The sequence below is a fragment of the Danio aesculapii genome, chromosome 22, assembly GCF_903798145.1.
Source record: "Danio aesculapii chromosome 22, fDanAes4.1, whole genome shotgun sequence".
NCBI classification, from domain to species: domain Eukaryota; kingdom Metazoa; phylum Chordata; class Actinopteri; order Cypriniformes; family Danionidae; genus Danio; species Danio aesculapii.
The window spans coordinates 12,985,748-13,010,955 of NC_079456.1; the positions used below are offsets into that span (position 1 = coordinate 12,985,748).

Here is a 25,208-nt window from a genome sequence, read left to right on the forward strand (position 1 = left end):
TTATTTATTACTGCATTTTATATTTTCTTTATATTTATTTAATATTACTGCATTTTATATATTTTTATATTTAATTATTTATTACTGCATTTTATATATTTTTATATTTATTTATGTATTACTGCATTTCATATATTTTTATATTTATTACTGCATTTTATTGTATTTTTTATATTTATTTATTTATTACTGCATTTTATATTTTCTTTATATTTATTTATTACTGCATTTTATATATTTTTATATTTAATTATTTATTACTGCATTTTATATTTTCTTTATATTTATGTATTACTGCATTTTATATATTTTTATACTTATTACTGCATTTTATTTTATTTTTTATATTTATTTACTTATTACTGCATTTTATTAAATTTTTTGTATTTATTTATTTATTTATTTATTCCTGCATTAAATTTTATTTTTTATATTTATTTATTTATTACTGCATTTTATTTTATTTTTTGTATTTATTTATTTATTTATTACTGCATTTTATAATTTTTTTATATTTATTTATTACTGCAGTTTTTTGTATTTATTTATTGCTGCATTTTATTTTTTTATATTTATTTATTTATTACTGCATTTTATTTTATTTTTTGTATTTATTTGTTTTTTACTGCATTTTATATATTTTTATATTTATTTATTACTGCATTTTATTTTTTTACAGATATTTATGAACTTATTTATTGCTTCATTTTTGCATATTTGGTCCTCCATATCACAATTCAATGAATCAAGTAAAATCTAAAGTCTAGAAAACTACTGTTTTAATATAAACAATGAACTATCTGGGAAATATAAGTAAATGAGCATCCCTAGCCTGAACAGTGACGTCGAAATGATGCAAAAAAAAAGCCCAAATAAATCACACAAAGCTCCAGCGGGTCTCGTCTGGGGCTCATAAAAACACCTTGTTAAGTCCGGGAAACGGCGAGATCTGCAGGAAAAGATGTGGGGCGATCAGAAAGGTCAGCATTAAGGTCGTCTCGGCGCTGGTCCGGCCCCCCTGGAGATGGTTCCCATGGCAATGCCGTTGTGTTTGATGTGGAGAACAGAAGGGCCGGTTGGCATGGTGGTCGTTAGCGGCGACATCACGCTGTCCCTCATCGTTAGAGAGAGGCAAGAGCGCCGCAGATGCCCGTTACTCTGATGGCATTCACAGAAATGAGGGCTGGCTCGCTTATTTTTTTTTTTCATTTGCTCTGGAAATAGCAGATCAGAGGAGGATGTAGACCAGGAGGACTCGGAAACTAGTGATATTCCGCTTAGACCATTCAGATTTATGATTTTCATCTGATGAATGATTAATAAAAGATATAAATAGAGAACAGATTTTAGGGGTTGTCATATTGGAAACACCCAGAACGCCCTAGAAACATATTTTAAATGGTACTAAAGCAACATCCTGCCAACCTTGGTACAGTTTTTGCATATGATGTTCTTTGTGTGTGTGTTTATGATTTTTTTTATGAATTCTTCTTCTTATTGTAAGTTTTCTCTGGATTTAAAGTTTATAGTTATGTGTTTGGTCAATGTGCCATTTGTCTTGTTCTGTAAACTACAGATAACATGTCTTCCAAACTCTTAAAAGAAAACTGTTGTTATTTAGACCATTTTTGGCATTAAATAACAAAAAAAGTGCCACTTTTGCAATTTTCTTTGAAAAGGTGTCTATATAATTTTTATGAATTCTTCTTTTTCTTGTTCTTCTTCTTCTTCTTATTATTATTATTATTATTATTAAGTTTTCATTTGTTTTTAAAATAATTTTCCTTATTTATTGGATATTTATTTATTTACTATTTCTTTACTTATTGAATATTTATTCATTTATTATTTCTTTATTTATTGGATATCTGTTTATTTATTATTTCTTTATTTGTTGGATATCTATTTATTTATTTATTATTTATTTATTTAATGGATATTTATTTATTTAATATTTCTTTGTTGGATATTTATTTAATATTTCTTTATTTAATGGATATTTATTTATTTAATATTTATTTATTTAATGGCTATTTATTTACTTAATATTTCTTTATTTATTGGATATCTGTTTATTTATTATTTCTTTATGGATATTTATTTATTTATTTAATGGATATTTATTTCTTTATTTATTGGACATTTATTTATTTCATATTTCTTTATTTATTGGATATTTATTATTTATTATTTCTTCATTTATTGGACATTTATTTATTTCATATTTCTTTATTGGATATTTATTTATTTAATATATCTTTATTTAATGGATATTTATTTATTATTTCTTTATTTACTGGATATCTGTTTATTTATTATTTCTTTATTTAATGGATATTTATTTATTTATTTATTATTTATTTAATGGATATTTATTTATTTAATATTTCTTTATTTAATGGATATTTATTTATTATTTCTTTATTTACTGGATATCTGTTTATTTATTATTTCTTTATTTAATGGATATTTATTTATTTATTTATTATTTATTTAATGGATATTTATTTATTTAATATTTCTTTATTTAATGGATATTTATTTATTATTTCTTTATTTACTGGATATCTGTTTATTTATTATTTCTTTATTTAATGGATATTTATTTATTTATTTATTATTTATTTAATGGATATTTATTTATTTAATATTTCTTTATTTAATGGATATTTATTTATTATTTCTTTATTTACTGGATATCTGTTTATTTATTATTTCTTTATTTAATGGATATTTATTTATTTATTTATTATTTATTTAATGGATATTTATTTATTTAATATTTCTTTATTTAATGGATATTTATTTATTATTTCTTTATTTATTGGATATCTGTTTATTTATTATTTCTTTATTTAATGGATATTTATTTATGTATTTAATGGATAGTTCTTTATTTAATATTTCTTTATTTAATGGATCTTTTTTCTTTATTTATTGTATATTTATTTATTTAATATTTCTTTATTTATTGTATATTTATTTATTTCATATTTCTTTATTGGATATTTATTTATTTAATATATCTTTATTTAATGGATATTTATTTATTATTTCTTTATTTACTGGATATCTGTTTATTTATTATTTCTTTATTTAATGGATATTTATTAATTTATTATTTATTTATTTAAAGGATATTTATTTATTTATTATTTCTTTATTTAATGGATATTTATTTATTTAATATTTATTTATTTAATGGATATTTATTTATTTAATATTTATTTATTTAATGGATAGTTCTTTATTTAATTTCTTTATTTAATGCATCTTTTTTATTTATTGGATAATTATTTATTTAATATTTATTTATTGGATATCTGTTTATTTATTATTTCTTTATTTAATGGATATTTATTTATGTATTTAATGGATAGTTCTTTATTTAATATTTCTTTATTTAATGGATCTTTTTTCTTTATTTATTGTATATTTATTTATTTAATATTTCTTTATTTATTGTATATTTATTTAATATCTTTATTTAATGGATATTTATTTATTTATTATTTTTTATTCAATGGATAGTTCTTTATTTAATATTTCTTTATTTATTGGATATTTTCTTACTTATTATTTCCAATTTTATTGAATATATTTATTTGGGTAAAATGTTAATACTTGTTTTACTTTTCAAAAGTCTGTTAACATTTCTTCCCAAGTTCATATAAAAAATTTTGTCTTTAGAGCATTATTTTCTGAAAAATCATAGAATTCGTCAGAAGGACCAAATAAATATAATAATAAAAAAAATTGAATAGTAATATCAATAGTAATATTACATATCTGTATCAATAGCAATATTACATATCTGTTAAGGCATTGTGTTGTCTAAAAAAAAAAAAACGCTTGAAAAGATGACACCAGGGGCTCCATTTTAACGATCTAGGAGCAAAGTCTAAAGCGCATGGTGCAAAAGCATTAAGGCAGAATCCAGTTTTGCTATTTTAAGGATTGAAAAATATGGTTTGCGCCCCGGCGCATGGACTAACAGGGTTGTGCTTATTTTCTTAATGAGTTATGGGTGTGTTTTGAGCATAACGTTCATTAAACCAATCAGAGTCTCAGCTCCTATTCCCTTTAAGAGTCAGTTGGCACATTTGCTATTTACATGGTGGACTTTTTGAGTGTAAAAACTGAATGCTTCAATAGTGAGAAAACAGTTAAACAGAGCATCTGCACTGCGAGGATAAAGAACGAGCCTCTTCCATTCAGCCTCTTTACTTTCTCTTTCTCTTCACTTTTAATCTTTACTCCTTTACTTTTGTGGATAAGGAAACAGTGTTGTACACACTCCACTGAAGACATCCATTAGCCTACATATTTAATTTCGTTTGTGAAGCACAAAGATTTGTTTCAAAACGATTTCTAAATTCAGTTGCAATTTCCAGCAAGTTATATTCAAACACACATCCTATTGCCCCATATGGTGATGCATACATCTCCAAAACCCAACACGCAGACAAATCTAAACTTGTTTTTATTAAAACATATATAGATATGCATATAATAAATAAATAAATAAATAATAATAATGATAATAATAATATACTATTGCAATTTGTCATGAATAATCTAAAAAAAGCCCCCAGAGGTAAGGAAGGCATGGAGGCAGTGGTTTTTAAATTTATGTATAAAATTTATTAATATATTTATTACATATTGTGTGTATTAAGCAGTGTGTAAGCGTTTGGACTCACATAGGCGTATAACTAACGTTTCTCAAAACAGCAACAATGCGCCTTAACACACCTCTTTATCAAACCATCAACCCATGAGTCCACAAAATGGCCCAAATGGATTTGCTATTTAAACAATGTGGCACAAAACGTGAAAATTAGGGTTGCAATGGTCTGAAAACAGCAACAAATCACATCACACACATCTTGCGACTTATTGCGCCGGTGTATGATAGAGCCCCTTGTCTTTTTTTCTTATTTTTATGTCCAAAAAATGCTTAAAATGACACTTTTACCTTTTTATTTTAATTATTAAAGAAATGTTACCATTTATTTACTGATATAACAAATCACTTTTTAATCTAACACATACGTGGTCTCTTAATTTGCCCTGTAAATCTAAATCTAGGTGGATAACATGATAATAAAAATAAAATGCAAAATAAAGATCCTAAAATCATCAGTTTATATCATCAGTAAAATAATTTCCTCATTTTACTGCCTCAGATATGCTCATGACTAGTTAAATGAGACACATTTGCTTATTTTGGCAACCGATGTGATCTAACCCAGGGGTGCTCAACCCAGTTCCTGGAGATCTACCTACCTACAGAGTTCAGCTCCAACCCTGATCAAACACAAATGAACCAATTAATTAGAACCTGAACAGCACTTGATAATTACAGGCAGGTGTGATTGTTATGGGTTGCAACTGAAATCTGCATGAAGGTAGATCTCCAGGAACAGGGTTGAGCACCCCTGATCTAACCTCTTTTCCTTTCTAAATATGCTTAGCAAATCTGAAAACTAGCGTAAATGATCATTTTGAGGCCAGCAGGAACGCAAACCTCACAATACAGCCCTTTAAAAAAGAAAAACAAGCAGAAGATCTACAGCCATTTCAGACAATTAGAAATGAGAAATCAACATCTTGAGGATTTGGCACGCACACACACACACACACACATTTTACCTTGGCAACTGCGGTCTGCTTATACATGTGTGTGATGAGACTCATCACCTCCACAAACTGATTCTCACTCTCAGAGCTCATCAGTTTCTCCCACTGCTCAAAACTAGCACTCGCTTCCTGTGAGAAAAAGAGAGAGAGCGAATTCATAAAGGGCAGCACAATTAATGATATCGTAAACTGTCCTACTTTCCCTCCGTGTTTGGCAAAAAAGCGGCGCGAAAACAGAAAATAAAGAAAAGATGAAGTGTGAAGCGGGAGAAAGTGAGCGGGAGGAAGGAGACACAATTCCCTGAAGTTGCAGAACGACTCCTTGGGTCATGTGACCTGCCCAATTATAGCGCTACAGTGACAGCAGCAGGGGAAGATGGAAACACACCGTACCGGCGCTATAAATCACATACACACACACACACATAAGCAGAGTCCTGTTCTGCCCCTAAAACAAATGCAGATCCTCTCTCCATGGGCTGCACCATCCAGAGGAGCTGCTGCTGGCAGCGTTTGGACACCAGACTGACAGGAATCCGGCAGTGAATGAAGGAGAAAGACACACACATACACACAGACAGACACACACAGCCATTATTCACAGCCCGAGTGCTTTTAGAAGATTCTATAATGTATGATGCGACACTAATAATGAGGTGAGGCAGACAGACAGAGAGATATAGAGCCTTTAGATAGGGAGATACTGTAGATTAGATATAGATGCTGTAGATAGAGAGACAGACAGAATTTTAGATAATGTTGATAGATGTGTAGATACTGTAAATGTGTGTCTGTATAGATACTGTCTATAGATATATTGTAGACAGATATACTATAGAGAGATGTATAGATGTAAATATATAGATATACAGATATATAGATACTATAGATAGATATATTGATTTAGATATATAGATACTATAGATAGGTATATAGCAGTAGCTATATATATATAGCACTCTCGCATTCAATCTGCCCAGTTGGTGGAATGAACTCCCTAACTACATCAGAACAGCAGAGTCACTTGCTGTCTTCAAGAAACAACTAAAAACTCAACTGTTTAGTCTCCACTTTCCCTCCTAATCTTAACTGCCTCTCTGGCTATACCACTAACTGTGCTCTCTCTCTCTCTCACAAAAAAAATAAATAAATAAATAAATTTTTTACTAATGCTTTGCCTCTTAGACTTTACACACCTGAAACTTGTCTATAGCACTTGTAGTGAACTGCTCTTATAGTTGTGTAAATTGCTTCCTTGTCCTCATTTGTAAGTCGCTTTGGATAAAAGCGTCTGCTAAATGACTAAATGTAAATGTAAATATATATATATATATATATACACATACATACACACACACACTATCTATACTATATATACTGTCGACAGATATATAGATACTATAGGTATACAGATTTATATCTATAGATGCTGTCAACTGATATATAGGTACTATAGATAGACATGCTGATGTAAAGATGCTATCATATATATATATATATATATATATATATATATATATATATATATATATATATATATATATATATATATATATATATATATATATACACACACACACACACAATGTAGATGTGTATATATTCGTGTGTGTATATATACTGGAGATATATAGATACTGTCAATAGATATCAGTATAATTAGCCCCTTTGTTTATTTTTTTCCCCCGATTTTGTTTAAAGGAGAGCAGATTTTTTAACACATTTCTAAACATAATAGTTTTAATAACTCATTTCTAATAACCAATTTATTTTATCTTTGCCATGATGACAGTAAATAATATTTTACTATATTTTTTAAGACACTTTTATACAGCTTAAAGTGACATTTAAAGGCTTAATTAGGTTAATTACATTGACTAGGCAGGTTAGGGTAATTTGGCAAATCATTGTATTACTATGGTTTGTTCTGTAGACTATCAAAAAAATATATAGCTTAAAGGGGCTAATAATTTTGACCTTAAAATGGTTTTTAAAAAATTTAAAACTGCTTTTATTCTAGCCAAAATAAAACAAGTCTGAAAAAAAGACTTTCTCCAGAAGAAAAAAATATTATCAGACATACTGTGAAAATTTCCCTGCTCTGTTAAATATCATTTGGGAAATATTAAAAAAAAATAAAAAATTCAAAGGGGGGGGGGGGGGGGGGGGGCAAATAATTCTGACTTCAACTGTATATATATATATATATATATATATATATACACAGATAATGTCGATAGACATAATGTAGATGAATACATAGATATTGTAGATAGATATATAAATACGATAGATGGACATGGTTATTTTCAATAGATATATAGATACAGTAGGTAGATATCTAGATACTTTAGATAGATGGATTGATAGATACTGTAAATAGATATATAGATACAGTAGGTGGATATATAGATACTGTAAACAGATATACAAATACCGTAGGTGGTATATAGATACAGAAGGTGGATATTTAGATACTGTAAATAGATATATAGATTCTGTAGGCGGATATATAGATACAGTAGGTGGATATATAGGTACTGTAAATAGATATATAGATTCTGTAGGCGGATTTATAGATACAGTAGGTTGATATAAAGATACTGTAGGTAGATCTATACGTATATACTGTAGGCGGATATATAGATACTGTAGGAGGATATATAGACACTGTAAATAGATATATAGATACTGTAGGTGGATATATAAACACTGTAAGTGGATATATAAATACTGTAAACGGTTATATAGATACTCTAGGTGGATATATAGGTACTGTAGGTGGATATATAGATCCTGTAAACCAACAAATAGATACTGTAGGTAATATATAGATACAGTAGGTGGATAAATAGATATTGTAAATAGAAATATATAGATTCTGTAGGTGGGTAAATAGATAAAGTAGGTGGATATATAAATACTGTAAATAGATATATAGATACTGTAGGTGATATATAGATATTGTAGGTGGATATATAGATACTGTAAATAGAAATATAGATACTGTAGGTGGATACATAGATACTGTAAATAGAAATACAAATACTGTAGGTGGATATATAGATATTGTAGGTGGATATATAGATACTGTAAATAGATATATAGAAACTGTCGGTGGATATATAGATATTGTAGGTGGATATTTAGATATTGTAAATAGAAATATATATTTTCTGTAGGTGGATATACAGATACTGTAGGTGATATATACAGTAGGTGGATATATAGATACTGTAAACAGGTATACAGATACTGTAGGTGAATATATAGATACTGTAAACAGGTATACAGATACTGTAGGTGGATATATAAATACTGTAGATAGATCTATGTTAATGAAATGAACTGATTTAGCAGTAGTTAATTCAGTTTATTTCACATCTACAGAAAACGAAAACAAATCACACTTCACCACACACACATCTTGTGTGTTTGTAAATCTAAATGTGTGAACTGCGGGTCAGCTAGCAAACGAGTGGTCCTGTGTATTTATGTTGTGCAAGTGTGTGTGTTTGCTCTGCTCAACAGTTCGTTAAAACACAGCTCGTTAATTTTACAAGTGATCTGGTGAGACTGGGCTTGTGGAGGAAGTTGAAGTTGAACATCTGTCCCCTGAACCCACCGACCGCCGCGAGTTTGTGTGTGTGAGCATATGTGTGTGTGTGTGTGTGCGCGTATGTGTGTGCTGACAGCAGATGATTTATGAGGTCCTACAGCAGGTGAGCTGCTCTTTGTGTTTTTGAAATCTGACACACACACACTGGAAACTTGCTGTACAAGCACTCCTGCCCACACACACTCATTACAGAGGGAGAAAGAGAGAGAGAGAGACACACACACACACACACACACACACACACACACACAATACGGCTTCATCTTCAGCCAGACTGAAGGATCCTCACCCTGGTCCACCCAAAGTTCACGCGAAAATGAAATAACGCAGGAACAAGCACCTCTGACATTTTTTTTATTTATTTTTTTTAGGCGACGCAGCAATTATAAGTCGAGCGGCGCTAAACGCGACGGCTCGGAACAGAATGTGATGATTACTAACGTCCATTTCTCTCTGAATAACAGCTCGTTCTGCTGCCAGAGGAGAGAAAAAAGAGAGAGAGAGAGCGAGAGAGAGAGAGAGAGAGAGAGAGATGTGGAAATAAAAGAGAGTGATCAGAGACAAGTGAGATGAAATGATAATTTGTGTTAATCGGATACTATTGCCTAGCAACAGGCACGGGGCGGTTATACTGGGGTAAATCACTATATTTAACTGCTTTTGTTCTGTTAGTTCAGAACAAGTGATGGAGAAAAAAATGTGAAGGAGAAAGAGAGAGTGGGAGAAGATACAGATAAAACTAGTTGGAGACTATGTTCTTGATGCCATTTATGATATTAGAAACTGTTCATCGTTCTTTGTTTTTTATGTAAACATGATCGTTTAATATTTTTATGATATTGTTACAATATATAATCTTGTTTAACTATTTCTAAAAATGTTTAGATTTTGGTTGATGTAAGATTGATCTTATTTTAGATTTAACATATTGCTAATTTAATTACTCTGAAACGAGGTGTGCGTGTGTTTAAATAACCTAATCTGATCTAATACAGATACTACAGATGGATATATACTGCAGATGCAGATATATAGATACTGTCGACATACATCTATAGATCTATATTTATATATACACAAACTTTTAAGATAGATAGATAGATACTTTAGGTATATAAATAAATACTGAAATATACATATTTAATCCAGGTGGATAAATAGATTCTAAATATATACATTTGAAGTCAGAATTATTAGCCCCCCTGAATTATTAGCCCCCTGTTTATTATTTCCCCCAATTTCTGTTTAGCGGAGAGCAGATTTTTTCAACACATTTCTAAACATAATAGTGTTAATAAATAATTTCTAATAGTCAAGACACTTCTATACAGCTTAAAGTGACATTTAAAGGCTTAACTAGGTTAATTAGGTTAACTAGGCAGGTTAGGGTAATTAGGCAAGTTATTGTATAACAAGGGTTTGTTCTGTAGACAATCGGAAAATAATTAGCTTAAAGGGGCTAATAATTTTGACCTTAAAATGGTTCATAAAAAAAATTTAAAACTGCTTTTATTCTAGCCAAAATAAAACAAATAAGACTTTCTCCAGAAGAAAAAATATTATCAGACATACTGTGAAAATTTCCTTACTGTTCCTTGTCTGTTAAATATAATTGGAAAAATATTTCAAAAAAATAAAAAAATATTAAAAGGTAGGCAAATAATTCTGACTTCAACTGTGCGTATACACACACACACACACACACACACACACACACACACACACACACACACACACACACACACACACACACACACACACACACACACACACACACAGATTTATAGATACTATAGATCAGAGAACGTTGGCCCATGGTAACCTTTGATTTGGCCCCCCATGCCATCTGAGAATGGTTTAGAGATTGTCATTTCAAATTTAATGTAACATTTTATTTGTTTGTTTTATTGTTAAACTACAAAAAAGCTATCTGAAATTAAATGTTTCAATGTAAATGGTGTAAATTAATCAGATTTAGTACAAAATGTACACATGACAGAGAGAAGACAATGCAGAGACACTGGTGAGCGAATCAGGGCAAAGGCAGATTCTGCTTGTCTAGTGTATTCAGCATTGAACTCCACTGTGTTATAAATGTGATTGTTTATGATTTTAATCGCAATAAGTTCTAATTGAGAATGTTATACTGCTTTAGGTTCATGTAATAATTCTTGTTTTTATTTTAGATCAAGGATGATTTCTAACTAATTTACATGTTAAGGTATTGTTAATTTAAATAATAAATTAAATGAAGTCAGTTTATAAATCGTTAAAAGATGTATTTAAGTGTTTCCTTCTATTTTAGACTTAAGGAACTAATTTAATTAATCTATTTAAAAAAATGATCAATATAAGTTTGTCATCATTTATTTTGCTCTATTCAAAAGGTTTTACTGTGCAAGTATAAACCTTGCCACTAGCTTAAAAAAAACAAACAAACAAAAAAACAACTACATTTACAACCTACAATAAAAATATATATACAGTGGGGGAAATAAATATTAAACACGGCACCATTTTTCTCAGAAAACACATTTCTAAAGGTGCTGTTGACTTGAAATTTTTCACCAGATACTGGTAACAGCCTAAGAAATCCATATATACAAAGAAGACAAATTTAACTGGTTTACGAATGAAGTTATGCGCAATAAAATGAAATGACACAAGAAAAAAGTATTGAACACATGAAGAAAGGAATGTGTAGAAAGGCATGGAAATCCCAGAGAGCAGCTGAAATCTCTCAGTAGTTCTTCAGCAACCCTCTGCCCTCCCTCATTGTAAATGAATATTAGCTGCTTCAGTCCAACATCTACATCAGTAGGAGGATAACGATATAAACAGAGTGGACATTTCAGCAAGGCAATGATCCCAAACACAGCCAAGGAAACTCTCAAATGCTTTCAGAGAAAGAAAATCAAGCTGTAGAATGGCCAAGCCAATCGCCTGACCTGAATCCAACTTAAAATACAAATTAGAAATCAGATTTGATAGTTGAGACCCAGGTTTGATAGTTGAGATATATATATATATATTTTTTTTTTTTTTTTTTTTTTTTTTTGTGTGTATTGCTTGGTTTTTTACCAAAATCTGGTTCAATTCCATGTCAACAGCTCATTTGGAAATATTATTCCCTGAAAAAACATGACCCCCCAAACCCCCACCCCACTGTATATCCAAAAATAATAATAAAAATGTAAAACACTATTAATAATGCAAATAATGTAAATGTAATGTGACTTTGAAACGATCTACACTGCATAAAGTGAGATAGAAATAAACATGATTAATAATAACATGTTTAACTGTGAATGTGTGGCGTCACTGTTTACCTTTGCTGCATCTTTGGGCAGGTCGAAGGGAATTCGCTGGCGTATTTTGGGTGGCAGTTGAGTGAGCACCTGATTCTTCAGTCTGCGAATCATGATCTCACTCAGACGCTTGTGTAACTCATCCAAATGAGACGCGCCGCGACAATCCCACTGCCGTCTGGCCCCGAAATACCTGCGCAAACAAAACACACACACACACACACATAATTCACAGCCATCTCATTTCATCATAATCCTCACCATAACGACACCATCTCTGTCCCAAACGTGTGTGTGAGAGACTTAATTATGAATATTTTACATGTACTGCCGCATGTATGAATGATTGACAGGACTTTGTGTGTGTGCGTGTGTTTTTTTTCTCGCTAGATTAATTTGTACTCGGAGACCCTTGTGTGAATCGCTGTCATTTCATTTCTGCGCTGTAGATTTGATGGGAAGAACAGAGGAACAAAACTCCTCTCAGATGTGTTGTGAACACTCGTCTTCATGACACAACTCATATCTGAGCTTCACATTCATGTTGCTGCTACACACACACACACACACATACGCGTAAACAAATTAGCACTGCAGCAAAACCCACTCAGCTGTCTAGATAGATAGCGTTTCAAGAAACCGGAGGTGTGTGTTACTGCTGTAAAATGTAAACTTAACAGAGAAAACAATCCCAGAATGCAACACGATCGCTTAGAAGAATGGTTCGCGCAAATAATCTGTGTGCAGAAAAATTCCTGAATTCGTCTTAATTTATTCTGCTTGTAGGAATGTTTTTGCACATATTTGTTCTGCTTTTATTTTAAAAATAAATAACTAAATCTCTGCTTTCTGCTTGAGAGCATTGCTTTACTAAACAAATGCAAATAAATTCTCTTTGCTCCCAAGAATGCTTTTGTAAACAATCTGTGTCAATAATTTTGTCTTTGTTTACAAATAAAATGACTTAATAATATGATATTTTTGCAAATAAAATCACTTATATTAAGTATATTCCTACTTCTCTGTAAAATGCTTTTTACAACTTACAACTAATACAATAATAATAATCGTAAAACTAATACATTATATAAAAACTTCGTTCAGCTCGTTAGAATGGCTTTTTGAACAATTTTCTGATTTCTGAATGACAAAATTCTGTCATTTTTAAATATTTGTCAATCTGTAGTCCTCTGCTGGCCACTTGTGTGTATATATATTTTTTTAGTATATATATATATATATACTTATATATATACTATACTTATATATATATACTATGTATATATATATATATATATATATATATATACTAAAAAAATATATATACACACAAGTGGCCAGCAGAGGACTACAGATTGACAAATATTGCTGCTGTTGGACAACATAATGTATGTTTGAGGCTTTTTAGGTGAGAATGTAGTTGTTTAGATTGCAACTATCCAGTTTATTTATAAATGCCTATTTTAAATATTCATAATTTCTGAGATTTAGCACATTGGCGGCCTTCGGCCTGTCATACTGAGCAGAGCAAAGATGGTAGATGTTCCGCCACAAGATGGTGACAGAGAACACATAATAAGTCCTAAAGGGAGAAAAACAGCATTTTTTCGGCATACGTTTCAAACTACAGCTGATCGAATCATTACAGAACAGGTAAATGGCATTTGTATGCTGTTGAGCTCTATTTATACAACAGTAATCTAGTAGTGTTTGCTTTGCTCTAGCTTTTTTGGGGGGTAATTATTGTGATATCCTGATTGCAACAGAGAAATACTGGGAAATCTCTGTAGACTGATGGCATTTCATGCCATTCAGCCCTATAATCTTAAAATGTGAGCAAAATCTCCTGTTTTGTCTTCACTTTAGACATTACGCTAGAGAATCATTCACATACTAGCTCTAAAGTGACAGAACAGTTTCTGCTGTTCTGACGTCAGCTACAGATGTAAGTGACCGGTGGAAAAAAGTGGTTCCTCATACAAAAGGAATTTTAGACTCTCCGTGTTTGATTTTCTTTTTTATATACACGATTATGCACAATTTATCATTTTTTTATTGCTTTTAACGTATTGTGAACTAACAATAACTAACACTGCATTTCAATGTGACTATAAAAACTAAAACTAAAAACTAATAACTAATAACTAAGACTAAAAACTTTAAACTAACAACTATTGTACTATCATAATTTATATCCATAATCGGGCCTGTCATTTTTTTTTTTTACGAATTAAGATATTTGCTCTCTTCATAGAGTGTCATTGTGTTTTAGGTGTCCTGAGTTCGAGTCCCAGCTCGCAGACTTTCCTGATACCAACCTCCCCAGCTCTTCATTCCAACTTCACTTGCTGTCTACATACTGTTCTATCATAATAATAAAAAACTCTAACAATTAAATCTTTAAAAAATAATAGTTTTTACTCTCTCTTGTACAAGAATGGTATCGCAAAATTTGTTTCTGTGTTGAGTTTGCATGTTCTCCCTGCGTTCGCGTGGGTTTCCTCCGGGTGCTCCGGTTTCCCCCACAATCCAAAGACATGCGGTGCAGGTGAATTGGGTAAGCTAAAATTTTCCATAGTGAATGAGTGTGTATTGATGTTTCCCAGAGATGGGTTGCAGCTGGAAGGGCATCCGCTGCGTAAAACATATGCTGGATGAGTTGGCGGTTCATTCCGCTGTGGCGACCCTGGATTAATAAAGGGACTAAGCCGAAAAGAAATTGAATGAATGAATGAATTCATTATCTATTAAGCATTAACTCTACATTAATAGGCGTTAGTAAGCAGTTTATAAATACAGCTACAAATGCTGTACTCTTGACTTACAAGCACATTTATATTGTGCTAAAGATTTTCATACTTCGTTAATGATTTATTTTTCATTACTAAATTAAGTATTGCATTATTTACAAACTACTTATTTAAGAATAGTTGATGGTATTTTAAGATCATTCAGAATGCGCAAGTAAATGACTATTAAACTATTCAATTTACCATTCATATATCTTATTAATTAGGCATATACTAATACTTCATTTGTATGTTAATAAATGCTTTATTAACTCAACTTCATCCAGTTTTGTGACCTAAAGTGAGGACCATTTATGCTTTATAAATCTATTATAAATGACAAGTAAAGGCTCAGTTATATTCTAAACAGAAAAAAAAAATCAATGAATTGATTAATTTCTATTCAGTTGAAGATAGACAAATGAAACTGTATATAGTATAACTGTATCAAATGAAAAAAAATCTTTGCAATCTTAACTAAAATAAAATTAAGGTGGTTTAAACATCGCAAAATAACATTGAAATGTTGCATCATAATATATTATTAAATTATTATATTGTTGTTGTTTTATCTAATTTTATTTAAATGTATTTATTGCTGATTGTATTTTGACACTCCTGTTATTCGGCAATGTTTAAAGTTTATAGTCATTTCATTTTTTTAGATAAGATTGCAAACATTTATTGTTTCATTTGATACCTTCAATTGTCATTTATAAGGGATTTACATAGCATAAATAGTCCTCTCTTTAGATTAGGTCACAAAACAGTATGAAGTTAAGTTAATAAAGTTAATAACAGTTGCCATTACTATATGCCTGAAAAATAAAATATATAAATGTTGATTTGAATAGTTTATTAATAGTTTATTAACTCATTCTGAATGATTCTAAAAGCCACCAACTACTCTTAAATACAAATGGTTTGTAAATAAGCACATAATAAATTTGCTTATAACTCAAGAATACAGCATTTGTATCTGTGTTTATAAACTGCTTACTAACATCTATTAATGTAGAGTTCATAATTAACAAATAACAAATTAACTATATGATAAGTGATTCATAATGTGTAGTTATTATAAGCGTTACCGATTTTTTTGTTTTGTTTAAGAAACAATTTGCACCAATTTCTTCTGCTTGTAAGACGAATTAACAAAGATATTTTTCAATATCAGTAAAGGTTACTTAATGTAAATTAAGACTAATCATATTATTATGATTATATTATGATTATGACTAATCATAAATCTTCTCAAGAAATAACTGTAGGCGTGTGATGACCATGACGATGAGCGTCTGTTAGACTAGTTGGATTGGTGTGTTCCACACGTTGCCTCTAGTCATGTTACCGTCAGATCAATTTGGCCTGAATCAGCATGTAGAATCGGCATTGGCCCTGAGTGAACGGGAGCACTCGGATTGGTTATTCAGCAGCAAATCAGAGAGCAAGAACATTTGTCAACTGACAAAACCAAGCAAACGATTCAAGTCCAGAAGGAAAACGAAGAAGCCGGCTGCAATTTTGCTTCAAATATTTGCAAACAATATGGATTATTACATTTATCAGACATGTTTGTACAAGCGAATCCCACAATGTTGAGTAACAAGTACTGTGAGATCTGTACTAAACACTGCCGATTGTATGTGTTCGTCGGAAGTTACGGTTTCCATCCTCTCACGCAGATGCAGAATATAAGCTCTCATTTCAGTCTGCTTTTGTCTGTTTGGTGTGTTCACATACAGCTTTTTGGTCCAGACAGAAACAGACGCAAGGCGACAACACAGTTAGTTTTCCTCAGTACTCCTCTACTTAAGGTCCTATGAAATTCAAGTAACTTTTTTTGATGTTAGTATCAGTATTATTAGTCTATAAGCTAGTGCGCACCAAAACTATGATAAAATACGCGTTTAGAAGATATAAAACCAATACAAACATGTAAAGCTTGTAGTTTGTCACTTCCGCCAAAATGGATCAACGATTTTATTCACGTCACCTCATACTTCAGTTTCTCATCAAATCTTCCGACCAATCAAATACTCTCTAGACATGCCCCGCCCCTTCAAGAGGCTTCTCAATGGCAGAGCGATGATAAAACAAAATGCTGTTGGCTTTTTTGTGTAAAAGGGGAGGAGCTACATTATGTCCCACCCTTTGCATGTTTTGGTTGAGATTACATCAATAAAAATGCACATTTCAAAGCACTTCACGAGACCTTTAAGTTGTCGTTTGAATGCCGTATTGTGCAGCAAAAAGAAAGGTTTTCACCTATAATGTGCGTTGCAGTATTTGTTGGCGTAGTCACTCCAGGTTCCAAACCTCCGCGGATACAAAGCATCGATTTGCATGAAAAGCTGAAAGAAAGAGCAAGTTGTCAAATCAATGCGACACACCACGTATCACACACACACACACACACACACACACACAACAAACTTTACAGCAGCAACATCCAAATGGGAACAAATAGCATTAAAAAGAGGGGACACTGTTAAAGTTCTGACCTCGGACCTGCGCAATCAGGAGTTTATTGAAAACCAGTCAGCAGAATTCTGTTTATAGCCGGCGCCGACGAATACTCTGCTGATTAAAGCTGATTAAATCAGGTATTAAGTTCATAAAATGCAAATGCACTTCCTCTAAGAGAAAGTCTCACAGTGCATATTAGTATAAACTAAACAGCGATTATCTTGATGAATTAAGAAAACAGGGTGTCTTTCATAAGTCCGGCAAGACGTTTCAGAGGAATTAGAGAAGCAGTGGAGGTTGAGACTCGTAATTACACACCAGGGTCCATCTTGAAAGGTCTTTACGTACACACTGACGCAGATTTAGTTTGCGGGATAATGTGGTGAATGTGTTTCTTAGAAGGAAAATGGCAGCTCTCTTCATGTTCCGGGAAAGTATACAGAACGATGAAGCCTTAATTATGTCCTGCATAATGTATCGGTCAATTAACTGACCATCATTAACTGGTGATACAGCAATAAAAGCTGGTAAACACGATATTTAATATAACGCAACTAAAACAGATGTTTTAAAGAGTGGATGTACTGCACAGTTTGTTTAGTGTGCTCCATTCATAAAACACAAGATAGTGTGTGAACTGTTTATTTTCCTCCTTAAAGAACAATAGTACAGAATTGCTTAAAAGAAGTTGTACAAATTATTTTAAAATTAGTATTTGCATGTAGTTGCGAGTAGTTTTAGTTCGAAAGAATATGCAAATAAATTTCCTGTTTGTAAAAATGTTTTTGTGAACAGTTTGCAGAAAAAGTTGCTAAGTTTGTAATATGGCTGTGCAATAAATTGCGAAAGTATCGTTATCGCGATTATAGTATATGCAATATGGGTATCGCAGACGTGTGATTAATTACATTTATTTAATTCTTTGGTTGTTTATCTAACTTTGATCAGTCAGATTGGGCCGTACTATCTTTATCCTAGAGGTTGAACGACTTTAGATATTTGGAAGACGATTTTTATGTTGAGTTGATGTCAACTAGTCGCTGCTGTCGTCATCAATAAAACACAAGACGCAAATGTTTTGCAACACGCCACAATTTGCGATTTATTTGCAGGAAAAATATACACATGCTGTTTGACAGGTCATAGCACGTTGCAAAAACAATGCAACATTACAAATGACTCGGCCCACACGGAATCTGTGCGTACAGTATTCCGCAGATTTTTAGCCCATCATTGATTCTATTTATTTACCTGTGTAAATGTGTGTAAATTTATATTTATTCAGTTTCAAATTAATTTCAGAAAAATCATTGACTGATTTTAAAATATTTATGTGATTTATTTACAATATAGTTTGTACAGTAATATTTTCTGTCTTTTAGTAGATATATTATATGAGAGACTTGCTTTGTTTACCAAATAAAGTGGATCTATTTGGATTTGCACTGTAAACATTAGAAGTTAAAAATGTTTAATTTTTTATTTCATATGTTAAGGTTTTAGTTGTGATACTCCCAAAATCATTCTGCATAAATCCGCAGATTTTTAACAAAATTCTGCACAGAAATAGCAAAAAATGTCATATTCCGTCTGGCCCTGCCAATGAATAATTTTAGTGCAAAACAGATGCACTGTCAACACTTTCATTTTGTTAATAATGCAACATTAGTGGCATAATTTTACTGCTAAATAAATTACTCAGACACATATTTTACCACTATGATGGTGCGAGCTAGAAAGCTGCTCAAAATCCAGCTCAAGTCAGACGTTTTTACAGTTGCTGGCTCATCTTGGTTATCAGACGTCTCCTCACTGCACATCTCCACCGCATTCTTCACTGAGTGAATGATATTTACACACGCTCACACTTCCATGGCTGCGGACTTTGCGGTTTCTGTGCGATTTATGTTTCATTTACAAAATATGTCCACGTCTACGCTTCGCAGAGGGCAACAGCCAATCACATTACTTTTCCAGGGTTGCATCAACGTGATTGGCTAGCATCTGCACTAGGGTTTTTGCATGGAGCGACCTAACTGACATCTGTCTTACGATTCAAAGTTCACTCAAAGTTCATGTGAATCTTTATAATTATCTAAAATATATCTTAAATATTAACTATTTATTAGCATTTAAAAAGTATGATCAGATTCTACATCCCTAATCATACCCAAACCTAAATATCACCATACTAACTATTAAGAAGCAGCTAATTAGTGGTTTATTGAGCTAAACGTCTTAAAGAATGGTTTATTAATAGCATGAACTGTACATTAAAATGTAAAGTGAGCAAATTTAAGCCATTGTATAGAGAAAATTGAGTAAAAACACAGCAAACCAATAACCCACACGTACAATTGCGACATTACTGCGATCCTAACCAAAGTCTACATGAAGTCATTTGCCTTGATTTGACTGGAAATGGAAATACATTTTCTGCATTTCGATGATTCCAAGCGTATAATTAAGTGACGCACTTTAACGCCACCGTCCCTTTTAATTGCCCCAGTTTAAATATAGTGTCCATTCTGATTCTTGCGCTTCTAAAACCGGTTCACATTCTGACATGGAAGCAAGATAGCACAATGTAAAAGAGAAAAGGAACAGGCTAAAGAGAGAGAGGACGGGGGTGTTTGTATGAGCCGCAAATATTACAGCACAGCTCTGGACAGAGTAATAACAGCAGAGATGAGCACTGTGCTTTTGAGACCTCTGAAAGAGAGCGCTTCCTCTCTCTCTCCCCTTCTCCTTCAGAGCCGTGGCTTGAAAAATCACTTAAAAATCCCCTCATTTTTACTCCCGCCACCCCTTGGCATTGATATTCCACCTCAGCAGAGGTCAGTGGGTTAAATAAACGCCCACGCCTTGCGTAATATAGAGGCAAACAGAACAAACCGAACAAAACCGCAGGAAATGGGATAATATTTCCAGCACCCGTGTCAATTTACCGGCTTTGAGTCGTATAAAAGGATAAACGCTGAAAACGATCTCTACTTTGATTGATTCATTCAATTTTGCCGCGAGTGGGTCATTAGACCGGAGAGATAGTTACTGTGTCACAAATTTAAAGCGGAGAAAAGGGCAAATCCTTCATGTTGACCCAAAACAAATTAATTAAGTTAACTTAAATTTTTTTTACAAATGTAAGCGGATTAAACATGAAACAATTAAGTTGTCCCAAAAAAACGTAAGAATTGTGTGTTTTTTTTTTCAAATCGTTTAAAGGTGCAGGATGTAAGTTTGTCACCCAGTGGTTGAACTACGTATTACACTCCTGGTTCAAAACACACTGCAAAGCACAGGTTGCCAGATTGACGACACCAACAGGAGCTTGCCTGACTATCGAGCCTAAAGGCTGATTTAAGCAGAGGTGGGTAGAGAATCCAAAATCTATACTCAAGTAAAAGTACAAGTACTTGGGGAAATTTTTTTACTCAATTAAAAGTACGAATCATACAAGTTACTCGGGTAAGAGTAAAAAAGTATCTGATGAAAAAATTACTCAAGTAAACTGCTACTAGTTACTTTTCATTATATATACACAGTTAAAGTCTGCCCCCTGAATTATTAGCCCCCTTTTGAATTTTTTTTTCTATTTTTAATATTTCCCAAATGATGTTTAACAGAGCAGGGAAATTTTCACAGTATGTCTGATAATATTTTTTTCTTCTGGAGAAAGTCTTATTTGCTTTATTTTGGCTAGAATAAAAGCCATTTTTAATTTTTTAAAACCCATTTTAAGGTCAAAATTATTAGCCCCTTTAAGCTATTTTTTCCCGACAGTCTATAGAACAAACCATTGTTATACAATAACTTGCCTAATTACCCTAACCTGCCTAGTTAACCTAATTCACCTAGTTAAATGTCACTTTAAGCTGTATAGAAGTGTCTTGAAAAATATCTAGTCAAATATTATTTACTGTCATCATGGCAAAGATCAAATAAATAAGTTAGTAGAGCGAGTTATTAAAACTATGATGTTTAGAGGTGTGTTAAAAAGAAATTGGGGAAATAAATAAACAGGGGGGCTTATAACTCAGGGGGGCTAAAAATTCTGACTTCAACTGTAAGTAGTTTAAACAAGCAGCACCAATAATTTGAGTGTGTGTTGCACAGGTGCTTCATGTAATATTTGTCAGTCAAATAAATGATTCCAATAACGTACATTTGGAGGGGAAACTCATCCAAACTTTTTGTTTATGATGTGATCGTACTTGCAATTTTGGGTTGACATGAGCGATGAGCGGAGGATGGGAAATATGTCAGCTAATGGCAAGATCTCCTCCTGGTTTAGCTCAAAACAAATCCGAGTATGCGTATTAGCAAATGGCTTAATAAATCAAAAGCAAATGACAAACAGATTTGAAGGATACGTACCTCCTCTGGTCTGCCCAGCGCCGGGGTGCCAGTTAGAAGGATTGCACGCTTGGCGCTCTGGATGATTGGCACCAGGATTTTACTACGGGCTGCGTTGCGGGATTTCAGGTAGTGGGATTCATCTACTAAAACCACGGCAAAACGTTGCTTGTTCAAGGCCTCCAGTAGGGGGCGTGCGTCCGTTGTGAGCAGCCCGTATCCTAGTATCGTCACTTTGCTGGTGCTGATACTCCTACAATAAACAAATAAAACAAACAAACATATTTAAATTGAGCTACCAAATTTGAACATGCATCATAGTAACGCCACTTTGCTGGTGCTGGTACTCCTACAAAAAAACAAAACAAAACTTAATTCAAATGCGCAACCAAATTCACTAAATTCATCTAAACATGTTTTTTAGCGATTCGCAAAAAGGTTTGTTTTGATCTTAACAATGGTTGCGCGAAGAATTTCATTTTAGTTGTTATAATTGAAAGCAAATTTGACATGCTTGTAAGAATAGTTTTGGTAATTTGCCGCATTATGTGTTGTATTGATTTTGCTTTAATACACAATATTTACAACCACAAAATTTGTAATAACAAGCTAAATTGAGGTTGATGTTAGGTTAGCTACTTCTAATAACGAACTTTTATGAACAAATTGCGTAAAAATAGTTTTAATTGTAGGTACGGTTTTGCGTGTGATTTGCAAAGAAATTTACTGTTCGTAAGAAGTTCTTCTTCAACAATTTCTTCTACTCTTACCAATGGTTTTGCACACAATTTTGCTCCTAAGTAAAAATTATTATTATTATTATTATTGTTATTATTAATATTCAGCACACAAATTTACTAATATTTTTCTAAATGTTTTTTTTATTTAATAGGTATCTGCCCACACATTTCTGCTCTTAAGAATGTTTTTACACAATTTTGCTCAATTTGTTTGCCCAAATCTTGATGTGACGCATTTCCAAAATCATTCTTACATTACGTGAGTTTTATTTGGCATAAAGAAATTCATTTAAATGCACAATAATTCCAATTACAGCAGCTAAAATAACCAAAGCTAAACTTTGACACAGGAAATGTTGTTTTCTGAAACGTTTCTATATTGATGTTTGCAAAATGATGTTAGCTAACATTTTACGAACATTTTGCGCAAATTTGTTGCAAGTATTGTTTTGTGAATGATATAAAAAACAAATTCACACTGTTTGTAAGAACAGATGTCAACGATTTCTTTTTTACGAAATCCACTTTGTCATTATGTTTTGCACAAATTATTATTATTATTATTATCATTATTATTAAGTGCACAAATTCACTCATATTTTTCAAAATGTTTTTTTTATAATTTTGTTATTATTAAATAAATCTGCCCACACATTTCTGCTCTTAACAATATTTTTATGCTATTTAGCTCAGTTTTTTTGCGCAAATCTTGATCTGAAATGCACAATAGTTACAACTACAATATCTAAATAACTCAACCTAAAATTTATCACAAGAAATATTCCACGTTTCCATATTGATGTTTGCGAAATTTTTTACAAACATCTTGTGCAAATTTGTTTTGCTTGCAAGTATTGTTTTGCGAATGATCTAAAAAACAAATTCACTCTGTTTGTAAGAATAGATTTGTCAATGATTTTTTATGAAATCCACTCTGTTCGAAACATTTTGTTTTTCTAAAGCTAAAATTTGACTGTTGCAAATCTGAAATTTCACAAATCTCCATGTAGAAAATGTAGATATTTCTAATAACTAACAGTTGAAAATGTATCAAAATAATTCTTATTCTGGTTGCACGGCTTAAACACCAACAACAAATTGCAAGAATGGTTTTATGGACATTTTGTGCAAATTATTATTTTTTTAAACCGTTTGCACTAAGATTTTTGGTTTTGCTCACAATTTTACTTATAAGTTGTTATGAACACACAGTTGAAGCTCATGATTGACTCATTACTTAGACTATTTATACACCTCACATTCTCATGTACATTGCTGAGTCTTGTTTTTCCCGTAAGCTTTAAAAAGCGTTTTTTCCTGTGTGTCCTGCTGTGTTTTGACCCTTTGCATTGTTTATTGTTCTGCCACCTGTCCTGACCATTTACCTGTTTCTGACTACGGTCTTTGGATTACCCTCATACTCCTGTTTGTACCTATTTGACCATTTCCTGCCTGATTATTCTTGTTAATAAACTGCACGTGGATCCTCATCTTCGTTGTCCTGACCCATATGTAACATAAGTAAATTACATTTTGCTCAAATTATTACTATTATAATTATTATTATGTGCAATTTCGCTATTTTTCAAAATGTTTTTTTATTAAAAATTATTTTTAAATGATTTGCTCATAAATTTCTGCTCCTTAAGAATGTTTTTACACCATTTCGCTCTGTTTTTTTGTGCAAATCTTGTAATGCATTTCCAAAATCATCCTTATATTACATTAGTTGTATTCGGCATAATGGAAAACATTTTTCTTACAACCGCAACAGCTAAAACTTTCCTTCCACCTTCAGTAAAAAAGGCACTGAAAATGCATCAGGCTGCTGCAGGCTTTCGGTCACGACTCTTAAACATACAAATCCGTCTCAACACAAAGCAGTGCACCCTAACACTCATTTATAATCGTTTACATTACTTGTGTTTTCACCGCGAGGTCGTAAAAGCATTTTTAGCCTCCTAGTTTCCAGTTCCAGAGCTTGTAAAGATGAGAGGAGACGATGTTTGCGCTCTATGAGCCATTAGAGTTAAAATATCATTCACGGCTCTGACAGGCCTTCATCAAGCTCGCAGGGAGAGGTTGCCATGGCGACGACTTTACAGGTCGACTCAACCCCGGGCCCGAATTCTCAGGGTAAACAGAGCAATTTGTGAGCCTCTTTTTAGAAGCATCAATAACAGGCAAAAAAGACAACATGACCCTTCTGACTGCATGGGCTGTACAATCAATCCCAGCATCCTCTGTGGAAGGGCAGCGCTCACTGTATCCTAACACACAGCTG

General features: G+C 32.1%; 1 protein-coding gene across 1 annotated transcript in view; it reads right to left on the reverse strand.

Moving 5' to 3' along the window:
* Nucleotides 1-25,208, reverse strand: part of zranb3 (zinc finger, RAN-binding domain containing 3) — a 120,554-nt gene that overhangs the window by 60,272 nt on the left and 35,074 nt on the right. The window contains exons 5-8 of the mRNA XM_056448258.1: nt 22,206-22,437; nt 17,628-17,713; nt 12,592-12,763; nt 5,656-5,772 (exon numbers count right to left, since the gene is read on the reverse strand). Coding sequence (XP_056304233.1) covers nt 5,656-5,772; nt 12,592-12,763; nt 17,628-17,713; nt 22,206-22,437 — 607 coding nt within the window. The remainder of the gene's footprint in view (nt 1-5,655; nt 5,773-12,591; nt 12,764-17,627; nt 17,714-22,205; nt 22,438-25,208) is intronic.